Below are 14,901 nucleotides of genomic sequence, written 5' to 3'. Positions count from 1 at the left end.
CTGCTAAGCCAATTAGAAAAGCTGGTAACATCTCTATGATAGCATTTAGGAAAGAAAAAGACACGGGAAGCTCTCTTGCTCCCTGCTCTCTACAGAGAGGTTGGGGGCCAGCCTGAGCCCCTTCCTGGCAGGGCTGGGGTCCCTTCCCAGATGGGGTCACTGGACTCTGTCCTGGTGAAGTTACCGGGCCATGTTGTCAGAGGCCATCCTGGCACTGTGAGCCACCACGCAGCCAGGGAGGCGCCATGGGGCCGCGGTTGTCTCGGCATGGCTCGCAATGGACTTTATTTACTTAGTTGCTTTTAACTAGCCATGCTGCAGACAGAAAGACAAAAGCAGAGGCAGCAGTTTTTCTTTATTCAGTGTCCCGCATGAAGAAAAGGCGTGGAGTAGAGCCAACAGCCAGTGTGGCTTGTACAGTGTCAGTGGAGACCACATGACCAATAGAAAGAGAAGCATAGTGAGCGATTCCCCGATTGCAGAGCCTGGACAAGATTAACCTTTCAGCACTACAGAGTTCTATAAAAACTGTTTCAATTGTTAGAGCTTGAGAACAAACAAACCTATGAACGCCAGTTCTCTCCCGAATCAGGAAAAAGGAAAAAGTGAAGATGTGAGGAGAACAACATGGCGACACTAAGGTCAGTGCAAAAGAGGGAGGGGGAGGAGGAAGTGCTCCAAGAGTCAGAGCTGAGATTCTTCTGCAAGCCATGGTAAGGGCTATAATACAGCAAACTATTTCCCTGTAATTCATGAAGTGCATGGGGAGGTGCAGCAGTCACCTGCAGCCCATGAGAAAAAGGCACTCGTGCTGGAGCATGTGAATGCTGAAAAGCTGTGATCTGGTGAGAGGCTTGAACAGAGAGAGAGAACCCTTGCTTTCAAAGATAGAGGAAGAGGACCATTGCTTTTATACTAGAACAGCTCATCCTTAAAAACTGCACCCCATAAGCTAAATGGCCCATGAAAAGCAGTTGTGGGAAGACTGCAAGCCATGGGAGGGACTTCACATTGCAAGCAGGTTCTGGGTGGACTGTTAGCCATGAAAATTAAAACCTTGTTGGAAAAGTTCACAGTGAACTTTTTCCTGTAGGAAAGAGCCCATGGCATAGCAAAAGAGACTCATCTCCATAAGTAAACTGAAAAAAGATTTTTAGAAGTGACAAACTGACTAAAAATCCCGTGTTTTGTCTCCCTGTACTGTCAGTGGGAAGGAAAGAAGGGCTGGGGGCGGGGGGGAAGGTGGTCTAGTGGTTTTAGTTCTCATTTTCCTCTTTTAATTCTGTTAATATAATTTTCTTTATACCTTTTAAAGTTTTAAGCCTGTTTTGCCCTTAAAGTTTTTTTCCCTTAATCCTTATCTCACCCCATGAGTTTTCTTTCCCCCTCCTCTACTTAACTATAGCAGAGGAAAATGAATAAATTATTTTAATAGGTGCACTGACGTTTGGCCAGAGTCAACCCATCACACCTTGTTATAAATATACATACTAGCAAAGAATTGTTATTCTTTTTCCTATATCTTTGCCTGAAAGGCCCTTAATTTCAAAGTTATGATAATTTGCAGGGAAGGGGGTCATATTTTTCCATTCCGAGGTTCTCGCCTTCCTTGTCAGACAGCTGTCTTCCAAACTAAGACAATGCCATATCTTGGGGACTGGTCCAAGGCTTCAAGCTCCTCTTGCTTGTTTCTTGTTGCACTATATTAGGAACAGTGAAGTACGACACACACACTCTCTTAGCTGGGTTGCCCAAGAAAGCAAGTTTTATTATTCCTGATCTTCATTTATAGACAGGTCTGAGAAGGTCTGAGAGGTAAAACTCTCATTGGTTATTAAACCAACACATCACCATCATTGGTCAAGTGGGAACACCACCCCTTGACTGTTTCTTGCAAGTAAACAAGGATCCAAACAACATCTGCAAAGGTTGTTGTCCTTCACCAAGGACTGTTTGGATTCCTCCTTATGCTTTCTCAAGCCAGAGTGAGAAGCTTGTGTGACTTAGTTTCACACAGGCTCTGTGCTCCCTGCTTGCTTTCAGCATCCATAGTTCCTCACACTGTGTGTGCTGGTACAGAAACATTTCAAGTGTGGTTCACTGTAGCTGACACCTTGTGGAGCAAATTGAAGGATCTCACTGGCGCTCAGCCCCTCAAATTTTAGTGTGCCATCCTGTTGCAGTCAGCAACTTCAGGATCTCGTCCAGGGAAGCAGCAGGATTCTGGGGACCAGCATGGAACACCAACCGAGACGGGCTCCCGTTCATGAAACCATTTATTCAACATGTGAATAAACTCAGGTCCAGAACAGAGAGCCCCAAACAGAGGCACAGCAGGGGTTTTTGAGGGACAGAACCGAGGGTTTACACCTTTGAGGGTGGAGTTCAGGGTCAGGGACCAGTAGAAGCACACCAAGGGAGAACCCCCCAGGGACTCAAACCCAATCAGAACACCTGGGCCGCCCTTCACAAGGGGTTTGGGGTGGAACAGTGTTAACTCTTTGTCTCCCCTGAGGCCGCTGCCACACCATCCCAGTGCTTATCATTAGCAAGCCTGATTTTGTCCCTTTCCCCATTCCAATCTAGTTAAATCTCTATTAATTTGCCCTGCTAGCTCCTGCGTCAGTAGACCTGGTGTTGTATAGACCATCCCATGGTCAAAAAACCCAAAACTCTTCAAATAACACCAGCCTTGGAGCCATGTGTTGATCTGATGTGTCTGCCTGTTCCCTTTGATATTCTTTCATTCTACTAAATGGATCAAGGAAAAGACTTCATGTCCTGATCCTTCAACCAATTGTCCCAAGGCCCTGAAATCCCTTTTGATTGCACTTGGACTCCTCTTTGTTATCTCATCACTGCTGACATGAAGAACTAATGATGCCTTAAAGTCCTAGAAATAAAACAATACACGTTTGAGACAATATTAGTATAGGAGGCAATATAAAGGCTGGTCTTCATTGGAGGCCTGCAAGGGGCAGATATGGAAAATGTCTACCCCTGCATGGGGTGAATACAGTTTTATAAGTTTAGCAAATTAGCATAATTGACAAAAATCCCCAGTTATATACATAAGTGATGAGGTAATTCCTCCTTTTGGTTCCACCTCTTACTGTATCCCCCCCTTTAGATAGGAACTAAACTTTGTTTATGAAAACGTGTCTTGAAGAGATGGTTTCAACCTTGGTTCCCAGGAAGAACCAAGACAGGATAGGGGCCTTGGACCTCCCAGCTTGGAGCCTCTGGAATGTGTTTTGTCTTTCTGCCTATCAGGGTAGGGAAAATGTAGGGAAAAGTACTGGAGCTAGCTAGGAACTATATAACTATACAACAGAGCTACAAATATATATGAAGGAAATATAAAAGCAAAAATAATTCTGGCATCACCAATAATGGTTAATAATCAGAGGCATACCAGACTAGAGTTTCCTAGTGATGTCCCTTACCTGAGCCCCTGGGAGGCAGCAGACGTCCCTGTGGGTTGGGTCCAGTTGGCATATTGGACCCTTTGTTCCTCTTAGAAGGGAGTCACCTATGACAACTACCCTTCTTTTTTTTGAACAGATGAGGTCATGATGCGAGGGGTAGGCTGCCTTGCCCTAGGTGGCACTTCTATCCCAGAAGGACAGTCATCCACCACATCAGTTGACTGTCCTTCTAGTTCCAGGGCCTCATACCTATTGTAAAAGGTGCCAGTCCTACTTGTCATCTTCAAGTTTTCAGAAGTGATGTCTTGGAGTGGCTACCTGGAACAAAGGCTAGACAAGATTAAGAGAATAAAAGCAGGTATTTATTAAGGACCTTCAATAGGTACACCTTGGGCAGTCAGAAGCCTCCAAGGGGCTACACCCAAAATGGATGATGGTCCTGAGTTTTTCCTACAGATATAAATTTGGTCCATTTATATATCAGGGGTTAATCCTCCAATTACAGCTTCAGGTAATGAAGTCATATACCCCCAGTTTTCTCTCCCCTAACTCACTTTTGTTTATACTTTTTGGGGCCTGAGACAGTAGGGTATCCTTGAGTTTCAGGCCTAGAGGAATTGTTTTGTCTGAATAAAACGGGAGAACAGTAGGTGACAGACTATGGAATTTTAGAGTTATACCCTAAAGCAGTACAGGATCTGAAAAATATAAAAGCTAAATCCTAAGACAACAGAAGGAGGAGCCTTCTTCCTAGTACAGGCAGTGGTCAGCTTCCAGCTTTCATATTCAACAGACCTTTAACTTAATGCTTGACAGGGTTCTGAGCCCACCTGCATCTACACTGCAAAGGGATGTTGAGACTCCTGAGATTGTACTGTCTCTGAGAATAACTTATCAATGTCTCACTCATTCTCATGGATGCTGCATAGCCTGTTCACTTCTTCCTGTAGTTCCTTCATCTGGTGACAGCTCATCAACAGCAACATACCTTCTGCAGATGGAATGATTGTCAGCCCCAGCCTCACAAAGAGACATCAGGCACTCCCAGCAATCTGAGACCTGGAGAGCTACATTTACCATCAGGTCTGTCTGGGTTGGTGCCTTTGACACAGCTGGTGCAGGGAGTCCTGCTACAGGGGAATGAGCTCTGTGACATGTCAAAACCATACCTGAGGGAGCATACACTAGTAAGATTGGGGATGGAAAGATCTCTTTGTGCCCTTCACCAATTACTCCATGGGCTGCAGGGGCACAGCTGCTTTGCCATGGTCTTCACCACAACCTGCAGGGGAATCTCTGCTCCGGCACCCATGTTGCCTTTTTCCCAACCTGGAAATGTATCACACTATATTAGGAACAGCGATAAGCACGACACTGACTGTCTTAGCTTCATTGTCCAAGAGAGCAAAGTTTATTATTCTTAATCTTCTTTTATACACATTTTCCAGAAGGTCCAAAAGCTAAAACTCTCATTGGTCATTAAAACAACACATCACCAGCATTGGTCAAGTGGAACACCACCCCTTGACTGTTTTCCTAAACACCACCTGCAAAGATTGTTGTCCTTTACCAAGGACTGTTTGGATTCTTTCTTATGCTTTCTCAGGCCAGAGTGAGAAGCCTGTGTGACTTAGTTTCACACAGGCTCTATTCTCCCTGCCTGCTTTCAGCATCCATAGAAATGAAACTCAAGATAATTTTAGTAAGGAGGTAATATAAAAGAGGATCTTTAATGAAGGCCTTCAGGGGCAGTCATGGAAAGATGTCCACAAAAGCCCATCCCTACAGGGATGAGTACATTTTTATAGATTTTAGGAAATTAGCATAATTGATAAAAAGCACCAATTAGGAAGACAAGTGGTGATGCAATTCCTCCCCAGGTCAAGCCCCTTCTCTGGAGTTCCTCCTTCAGCACTAGTTGTACTATGCCCATGAAAATGTATCTTGAAGAGTTGTTCTTGGCCTTGGTTCACAGGAAGAACCAAGATAGTATGGAGCCTTTTACCTCCTGGGGCTTGGAGCCCTGGAATTTGTTTTGTCTTTCTGCCTACAGAAAGGCCATAGAAAAGTACTGGGAAAACTAGCTACTAATACAATAGGTGACAGAGTTACAAATATATGTGTGAAGAATACAGAGAACATACAAAAGAAAAAAAGGCAAAACCCAAACGGCATCACCTGAAGCACCTCCTCCCCCTCCTCCACTGACCTCAGTGTCTGCAAAGTTTCTTCTCTCACATATTCTCATTCTTCTTTCCCAGCTACAGTTGCTGTTGCACATTTTTTCCCCTCTTCTTAAATATGTTGCCCAAGGCACTGCCACTGTTGCTTATGGGCTTGACCTTGGACAGCAGCAGGTCTGTCTTAGAGTTGGCTGACATTGGCTCTGACATGGGGGCAGCTTCTTGTGTCTTCTCAAAGAAGCCACCCTTGTAGCCCCTCCACTACCAAAACCTTGCTACACAAACCCAATTAATCCAGATATACCCTTTGTCATATTCACTCTCTTAGATGGATTGGTAGCATGCTTTGTGTGTGTAATTATGGTTACTGTATATCAATGTATTTTGTTCATAATTTTTAAATGTGTTTTCTCAGCAGAAGTATTTAACAGAAAATAGCTTTCAATTTAATAGCAATAACAGCAATATAGAAATATTGTCAGTATACATCAGCATATGTTCTTTGCTAATTTTTTCTTTTAAACGAGGCTTGGTTTTTAATATAGTGCGGAAATTAATGACTTGAGAACTTGAAAATGCTAATTATTTTCCCATACAAAGTGCCTTATAGCTTGCTTTCTTTTGGTGTTTTGTTTTAATAGCGATATGCTTCTAAACAATTGCTTTATCTTCTGTCATAATGCCATTAGGCCCCAATTTGTTATTTTTTGTCATTCCTCTCTATTTCTGTTCTTTCTGTGATTTAATCCTTCCCCCACCCTCTCTTCTGTACTTTATTATGCTGAAGTAAATATTGATATAGTGTGATTTTAATGAGTAGTAATCTGAAAATACTATTCTGTTACAAATAGTTATATTTTCTGATGATGATTAGTTAGTTTAGCATGTTTCAATTAAAATGTTGAAAATATTTGATGATATTCACATTTTAAATAGTTTTAATTCCCTTTTTAAAAGTAATCCATTCTCTTTGAAAAGTTATTTACTACACTTTTGGGATTAAAACTTGCTGCGGTATCAAATAGCTGCAAAAAATGTATTCAATCATTTGCCATTTGTTTTTTTGCATTTACTTAATTTCAAAGTAGTGATTTTGATAGCATTGAATGCTGTTGTATGATTGAGTTCTGTAGCTGCCAACTTTTCTTTTCCTACAGAAATTGTATTTTGCTACCACATGGGCTATTACTCAAGTTAATCCGATGTCATGTTATTAGCCAGCTTGCAAACCAGGCATCTCTTTCCATCCATTCTTTGGCAGATGATGAAATGTAATTTGACCCCAGTAAAGATTCAGGGCTCTTAATAGCTTTCTGGAGACAGTAAGGGCCAAGAAGCTCCAAATTAACTCTTCCCAGGTGTATCATTCCATGTGCTATCCTTATTCAGAGATCATGTTTTTCCTTGATCTATAATAGAAAATGGTCACTGAGGGCTTTAAAATGGCTTATATACTCTATACTATATGAAACACTTTGTACTTTTGTATGCTTGTCCATTGGATCTGAATACTTTTCTAAATGCAGTCTTTTCCCAAAGAAATTTTATTTAATGTTGAAAGATAATATGAACGTCTCTTTCTAGAAGAAATTTTGTTTTTCATGGCATAATACCAATCAGAAGAAATAAATCAGCGCAGTCAGTCTGAAATGGGAAAATTGTTTGACTTGCTTTCAGCAAGTTGGACTGAAACTTGTTTTATATTATTTGTTTTTATATTTATACACAATGAAAAAATGAATAGATGCAGAGGTCAGAAAGAATTAAGTATGACTGCATGATATTGACCTTCTATGTAACACATGCCATAGGCTTTTACAGAGATTCTTGCATTAACCCATAACTTCTAATTTAACTAGAACATCACATTTTAATGTAGGAGTTTTGAATAATAGAGAATCCATTATGTGCTTAAGTAATATGATAGTTATTTATGACATCTTAAAAAAATTTATTGCTAGCCTAAATTTTGTCTGATTTTATTTTCAACTGATGATCTTGTTAGAAGCTGTACATGATAGAATTCTGTATCATCAGAAAATTCTCTGCACATAAATGTCAAGTTCTTTCTTAATCTCCTTTTAAATTAGACTGTAAGCTTGTTTAGTTTCTGTACGGCAGGCTTTCCACACCTAGAAAAACTCTAATGTTTTGTAGGCTTTTCAGTTTATTAATACAGGTTTTTAAAGTGTGGACATATATTGATGTTGTCTCTAGTAATGGTTTTACACAGGGAAATAATATACACAATGTATTCTATTATATATTGCTCTACAGGTTCAATCAAGGATTTAACTTCTTTTTCTAATCACTGCTTTGCATGATTTGGTTGTTTTAGTTTTTAACGACAATCCTTAAATTCCCTTATAGAGTCCCCATTTTCTGTAATATGTTACCTTATAGTAGAAATATGACTTAGTTTTGTAATCTTAAAAGATCATGCATCTAGCAGTTTAAAAGCATCTTCATATTGTTGCAATCTGCTCCCGGGGGACCCCTCTGTCCTACCCCCTGTGGTGAGACCCCAGCTCTTCACAGAACACGGGCCGGGGAGAGGTCCTGGAGTGGATACAACACGGACTCAAAGTATCTAGACACAGGAGGCCCAAACTTGCATGGAATAATCCCGGTTTATTGTCTGTCATCCATCCGGGGCAAGAAAGAGACCGAAATGCCTTGGGTCTTATCTCTTATACTAGTGGGCAGGGGTGATCGGGGGATACAGGGAAGTTAACAGCCAATGGGAAGGGGGAAGGGATAATGTTCTCAGGTAGGAACTAACATTACACAGACTGAGGGTGGGTTTTACCCTTGGGATTATACCAAGATTTTTAGATGCACTACAACACCTCACCCTTTTCTGTTATACAAAAATGAGAAAGAAAAAAAAAACTTCAGCTTATTTTTTTTCTTTTACTGTGAGCTTGCCCACCACTCACAATTGGTGGGCCGATTAGATTCATTTCTGTCAGCTAGTTCCATGTGGTTAGCTTCTGAGGTAGTAAAAATTTCACTACTAAAGGCCTTTAAAATTAAACAACAGACAATTCCAAATGCTAACACAATTAAAAAGAAAACAACAAAAAACAACAAGAATGTTGTGATTATTGAAGTCCACCATCCTGTGAGTCCCCAGCCTTTGAACAGCTCACTAAACAAGTCCTCTGATTCTTGTTTCACTTGTCCAATCAAGTTCTTCATCTCTCGGAGGGCTCCATGGACCTTGGGAGCATTCGAGGTCAAGTTCAAACAGCAAAGTCTTTCAAACTCCTGGCATTCGTGTCCATGCAGAAGCAAAAGAAAATTTATAGCCTCCCTGTTCTGGAGGGTAGCTTGTCTGGTAATTTCTTTGTCTTCGAGGAGGGAGCTGAGGGCAGTGGATGTTAAGTTGGCCTGTTTCACTACCCAGCACTCAAGCTGTCCTAATTCACCTAATGCCTGGGCAGCTGCAACCCGTGGAAGAGATATGGATACAGCAATTCTTTTTGATTTTGCCCAATGAAAAATGTCAGAATCACAATTTGGATCTAAAATGTCAGTGCTCCTTTTGTAAATTTTGTGGGTTGAATTTTCTTTCCGAATCCATTTTTTAATTTGGGTTTGGTTAGGTGCCAACAGGGACAGCCTCCCAAAAGTACACGGTCCTCCTCGAAGGCGAGATGGGATCCCTGCCCAAGCTCTATCTCCATAAATCAGAAATATGCTTTTAGGGAGGGTTCTTGGATGTGAATGGAGAGGATCATCTGCTGTGACATGACTCCGCACACTACACCATTGCCTTGCCTTAAATTCGTTTCGATATTGTACTACGTGGTGATATAATATAGGGTCTGTCAGTGTGTTATACATAAGGTGGATACAAAAGGGTGCAGGAGCAGAACCTAATAGCTCTAATTCTTGGGGTTCTTTTTCTCCTCTGGGCAATTTTGGTAGCCACTCTTCTACAGGGTTTTTAACCGTTACCGTTCTCCGCTTACGGTTTTCAAGTGGCTGGGGGCTGTGTGTCTTGGGATCTGTATTGAACTTGGGATCACTAAAGCTGGCTGAAAATTCTTCAGCCTGCAGTGAGATTCCTACCAGACAGGAGGACATAGGGTCTTTTGCTGCTGCAGTGAACAGGCAGATGCTCTCTTGTTGGAGTGTTTGTGCCAGGGTCACCCAGATGTTCTGTTGTGGCTGAGGGGCGATCCAGGCCTCTGTCAGGCTGCTAAGTGCGAGCAGGATGACAGCAGGGTTAAGGCTCATCATGGATTTGAGTGAGAGGTAGGTTATTTCTAAAAAAAAAGGGAAACAGACATTTTTTAAAACATTTACAGCCAAAGTATGCAGGTCAGAGGCTAGAAAGGTTTCTTCTTGCTCTCTCCGGTGGCGTCTTCTCCTGGAAGCAACAGCCACTTGCTTATCTTCTCTTCTTGCTGGGGCTGGATTTTGGAACAAAAGGTTTTACCCATGTAAACATTTTATGTTCCACTCCCCACTGCTGGACAAATTCTAGTAACTCCTTGGATTTATATGCTGGGCCATTATCTGTTTTAATTTCCTTAGGGATTCCCAGTACAGAAAAGGCCTGTACTAAGTGTTGTTTGGCATGTTCAGATTTTTCTCCTGCATGAGCAGAGGCATATACTGCTCCTGAGTATGTATCAATGCTCATGTGTACATACTTAAGGCGACCAAAACTGGGGATATGTGTAATGTCTGTTTGCCACACCTCGCAGCTTTCAATTCCTCGGGGATTAATCCCGATGCCTAATGATGGCACTGCCTGGAGCTGGCAATTGGGACAGGGAGCCACAATGGCTTTAGCCTGATCCCGTGTCAGCTGGAACTGATGAATCAGCCCTGGCACATTTTGATGGTATTTCTGGTGACTTATGAAACACATCTGGCAGACGTACCTTTTCAGCTGGGGCAGCAAGGGAATCAGCCTTCCGGTTCCCCTCAGCAATTTCACCTGGTAACGGGGTATGCGACCTTATATGCATCACATAGATAGGATGTTCTCAATTTGAAACCAAATAAATCAGTTCTGAAAGCAATCTAAAGAGATGTTCATTCTCAATGTCCTTGAGAACTGCCTGCTCTGCTGTAGGAGACGCTTCGGGGGTGGACGGTCTGAGACACAGCAGAGACCTCTATAGTCGAGTTAGGTGTTAGACGTTTATTTCAGGGCATGGGAGAGAGAGAGAGAGAGAGAGAGAGAGAGAGCCTGCTATGAGCCAGAAGATAGAGCTCAAAGCAGGCTCGGAGAGAACAATACAAAAAGGGGGTAAAATATGAATACATGAGCTCAAGATTTAAGATTGCTAAGAAAGAGAGTAGCAGAACAAAAGTGAGAGAGCCGGGAAAAAAGAGCAGCAAGAGTATAGAAAGAGTGAGGCAAGAGGGCTAAGAGAGCGTAGCAAGAGAAGAGCAAGAGAGCCAAGAGAACCAAGAGAAACAAGAGAGACCAAGAGAACCAAGAGAGAGAATTCTCTTTTACAATTACTTATATAATCTATACATTTGAATATTCTATTCCTTCACTAACCAATCTTTCTAAGTATACTAATACAGTGACATTTGTGTGCGACCTATAGAAATCGCTGGTTTTGCATATTTTTAGTTATCTCAGGGTTCTTCAGAGCTTTCCTTATAAGGCTGGGAAGAGGGGTCTCAGCTTAGTTTTATTGGGGGAAAGAATGTGTTCTGGCATACCAGCCCGGTTTCTTTGAATTATTCAAACCGTGCTTTCATTTGTATTTCTTCCTTACCATTTCTGGCTAAAGAGTCATATTTATAATTTCTTTCTAATTCTACCTTCCCAACACTCTGCTCTGGATACCACCCCTGCCACATAGGCTGTCAGTAACTAAATTAATCGGTTCTGAAAATTTCTCAAAGGCTCTCACGGACGTAGCTAGTTCAGCTATCTGGGGTAACCCTTCTACAAACTCAACATCAGCTTCCCAAAGCTGAGTCTCAGGATCTCTCCAAGTCATCACCGACTTGTGAGAGGTTCCAGATGCATCAGTGAACACTGTGAGAGCTTTGAGTGGCCTTTGGCTCCTTTTCTCACGAGGAATGAGGTGGAATTCCTCATGAAACAATTTGTGTGATGGTGCATGAACTGAAATTTGCCCACTATAGCTGTCCAGAGAAAACTGGAGGTTAGCATTGCTCCGCAGCAGGTGCTCAAACATCTCTTTCGTCGGTTTGTCAGGGGAGTGTTTGCCTTCTCCAGAGAGCCTGACTGGGAGGTGAATACAAAGTCACAACCTGCCAGTTCCCGCAGCCTTACCCTGGCCATTTGGATCAGCTGAGACATCAGGTCTTGTGGCTTGGTTATAGTTTTGGGTCGTTGGTGGGAGAGGAAGACCCATTCTATTATTAAGAGTGTATCTCTCTGCCCCTCAGCCCACTGGAATATTAACCCATGTAGATGTGGCAATTTCCCCAGGACAATAAATTTGAAAAGCAGCTCCGGTTTGAAGCGATATGCCTGTCTTTCTGTCAAGGCCTTTTGTGCCTTTTCAATTACAGTTTTTGCTTCTGGAGTCAGCTCCCTGAGAGACAGCAACTCTCTCTCCCCTTTCAATAAATTGAGCAGGGGGCTCAGGTCTTCATTAGTGATACCTAGCCAGGGTCTGACCCAGTTTAGTGACCCACATAGGGAATGGAGATCTGCTAGAGTTTTAGGATTACCCATAATTTCCAATTTTTGTGGAACAACAGTCCATGCAGTAATTTCCAGGCCCAGGTATTTCCAAGGTGGCATCATTTGAACCTTGTCTTCCTGCAATTGGAATCCAGCAGAGCTTAAAACTTTAACGACTAGGCCAAGGATGTCTTGCAGCATGTTGTTATTGGGACAGCACACAAAGACATCGTCCATACAATGCAAAATGATGGCATCTCTTTTTTCATCATGCACTGAGGATAGCAAATACCCCACATACCACTGGCAGATGAAGGGGCTCGCTTTGATCCCCTGAGGTAGAGCTGTCCAGTGGTACCATTTCATTGGGGCTTCCCTGTTAATTGTGGGAATGGAAAAGGCAAATCGTGGTCCATCCTCTGGGTGCAGGGAATTTGGAAAAAACAGTCTTTAATATCTAGAACTGCTAATAGCCAATTTTATGGTAACATAGTCGGGGATGGCATACCTGGTTGAAGAGACCCCATGTCCTCCATTTTGTTGTTTATTTTTCTCAAATCCTGAAGGGGGCGCCATTTATCCTTCCCTGTCTTTTTTATCACAAACACTGGGGAATTCCAAGGGCTGGTTGTTTCTACTATGTGTCCCTTGGCCAATTCTTCTTCCACTAATTTTTCTAGCGCCCTGAGTTTTTGTCTGCTGAGAGGCCACTGATTCACCCAAATTCGATTATTATCTATCCAAGGTAACTTTTGGACCAGACGCTCTACAGTGGCCTCCATCAAAAATCCTGAGGTGTCTCAGGAATTGTTAACTTTACTCCCCACTGGGACATGGTGTCTCTTCCCCACAGCGGGCACTTGTAATGAGTGACAAAAGGTCGGACACTAGCTAACCTACCCTCCGGAATTTCAATCTGGGCAATATCTTTAGCAATTTTTGCCAGTTTCATTCCTCCAACACCCTGTATTTTTCCTGCCATGGGTTGCAGTTCCCAATGTGAGGACCACACCTTTTCAGGTATGATAGTCACATCTGCCCCAGTGTCAATTAACCCTTCTACATGGAGATGTTCTGATTTATGTGTCAGGTTATACCCCATAGTGGGTTTGTCTTCACCTACCACTTCTGCCCAGTATACCCCTGGTGCTTTGTCATCTACTAGGACTTCTGTTGGAACAGGGGTCACTTGGGCTATTATCTGCCCTTTGGCTACATAGAAGGGTGGTTGAGGACATCTTGCCAAGAGAATGAGGTGTGTTAGGTCTCCCTTAATTGTCATGGGAGCCACTTCAATCTCTATTGGTGTGTGTGCTGTGTCTCCAATAACAAAATACCTACTATCCAGTCCAGCCAGGTCATGTGAATTATCCTGCAAGTCTACTCTAACGACAGTCCAACGATCAGATCTGAAACAAAAAGCTTTAGAAGTTACAAGTCTGAATCGCTTTTGCGGTTGCCAGACCTTATTAGGCAAACGTTCCTCACAATTATGTTTCTGCAATTTCCCACCCCGCTCCCTTTCCTCTCCTTTTCCCATTAAAATAGAATCTTTTTCCTGTTTCAGGTCTGTCATATTTATGTCTCAGTGCTTGACAGAAAAGCGCTTTGAATTCAGTTTTTTGGATTTGCTACAGTTTTTTTCTGGTGTTTCTCTTGTTGCTGGGTTTGAGGACAGTTCCTTGCAAAATGCTTTGGCCTCTTGCACTGGAAACAGATGATGTGCTGCAGCTGTTCTGGTGACATCTGTGGCTTGTTCATTCCTGGTGTCACTGCTGCCACTGTCCTTGGGTTGCCTGGTTCCTTGTCTTGTACACTGTACAAATCTGCTTTCTGGGCACACGCTTCAATCATATCTGCTATGATGGGTGGAGGATTAATAGGTAGACTCAGAATTACTCTACAACAAGCCTCGTTGGCATTCCTTTGGGCCATTTCTTTAAGCAGTTCCATCTGGGCCACTGGTTCCTTGACTTGTCTCTGTATCTGTAGCCTAAGACCATCTACAAACTGCAAGAAACTCTCAGATGGAAGTTGATTAATATTAACATAACTGGCTTGAATATCAACTGTTGGTAATTGGTTAAAAATGTTTTCAGCTACAAACTATCTTTATGTGCAATAAACTTTGTTATAACTCTCACTTGATCAGCAGTATTAATCCAATTTCCCTCCCCACATAAATGTTCTAAAGTGATTTCATTGATCTCTGTATCATGTGCATTTTGATTACTTTGCTTGAGTTCAGGTAAGAACTTTGTTAAAGATTACTTCCATAAGCTTTCCCAAAGATCATATTCAGAGGGAGTTAGCAGACACCGAAATAAATCTTTAATATCTGCAGGAATTAAATCCTGTGATTTCAATGTAGTTCTTATTATTCCCCTCAAGACCTCGCTATCACAACCAAAATCATTCTTAATTTTACAAATATCCTTGATTACTTGGTAGTTGAAAGGTTGATGTTGTAATCACATTGCTCCACTGCTGCTATTGTATATTACAGGAGCTGCTGTTAGCATAACTTCATCTTCCCCAGGGCTGGTATTCCCTGGGTTTCCCTGCCTGCACCCCCCCCATGCTGAGCCCCGGGGGGCTCCGTTCCCTCCCTGGACTTGGGGAGAGACCCAGCTCGTCCCCCGCAGGAGCTGGG

General features: G+C 42.5%; 1 protein-coding gene across 1 annotated transcript in view; it reads right to left on the bottom strand.

Annotated features, from left to right (window-relative positions):
* The window catches only part of LOC148183384 (F-BAR domain only protein 2-like), a 126,213-nt gene extending 113,013 nt beyond the window's left edge, over nt 1-13,200 (bottom strand). Inside the window, exons 1-3 of the mRNA XM_088061460.1 lie at nt 13,149-13,200; nt 9,575-9,885; nt 8,551-8,635 (exon numbers count right to left, since the gene is read on the bottom strand). Of these exons, the coding sequence (XP_087917586.1) occupies nt 8,551-8,635; nt 9,575-9,885; nt 13,149-13,200 (448 nt within the window). The remainder of the gene's footprint in view (nt 1-8,550; nt 8,636-9,574; nt 9,886-13,148) is intronic.
* Between the last annotated feature and the right edge of the window lie 1,701 nt (nt 13,201-14,901).

Source organism: Pseudopodoces humilis, chromosome 12, assembly GCF_049639895.1.
Source record: "Pseudopodoces humilis isolate 2021_Gansu_Grassland_sample_001 chromosome 12, ASM4963989v1, whole genome shotgun sequence".
Taxonomy (NCBI): Eukaryota; Metazoa; Chordata; class Aves; order Passeriformes; family Paridae; genus Pseudopodoces; species Pseudopodoces humilis.
This window is presented reverse-complemented; position numbering and strand designations above follow the sequence as displayed.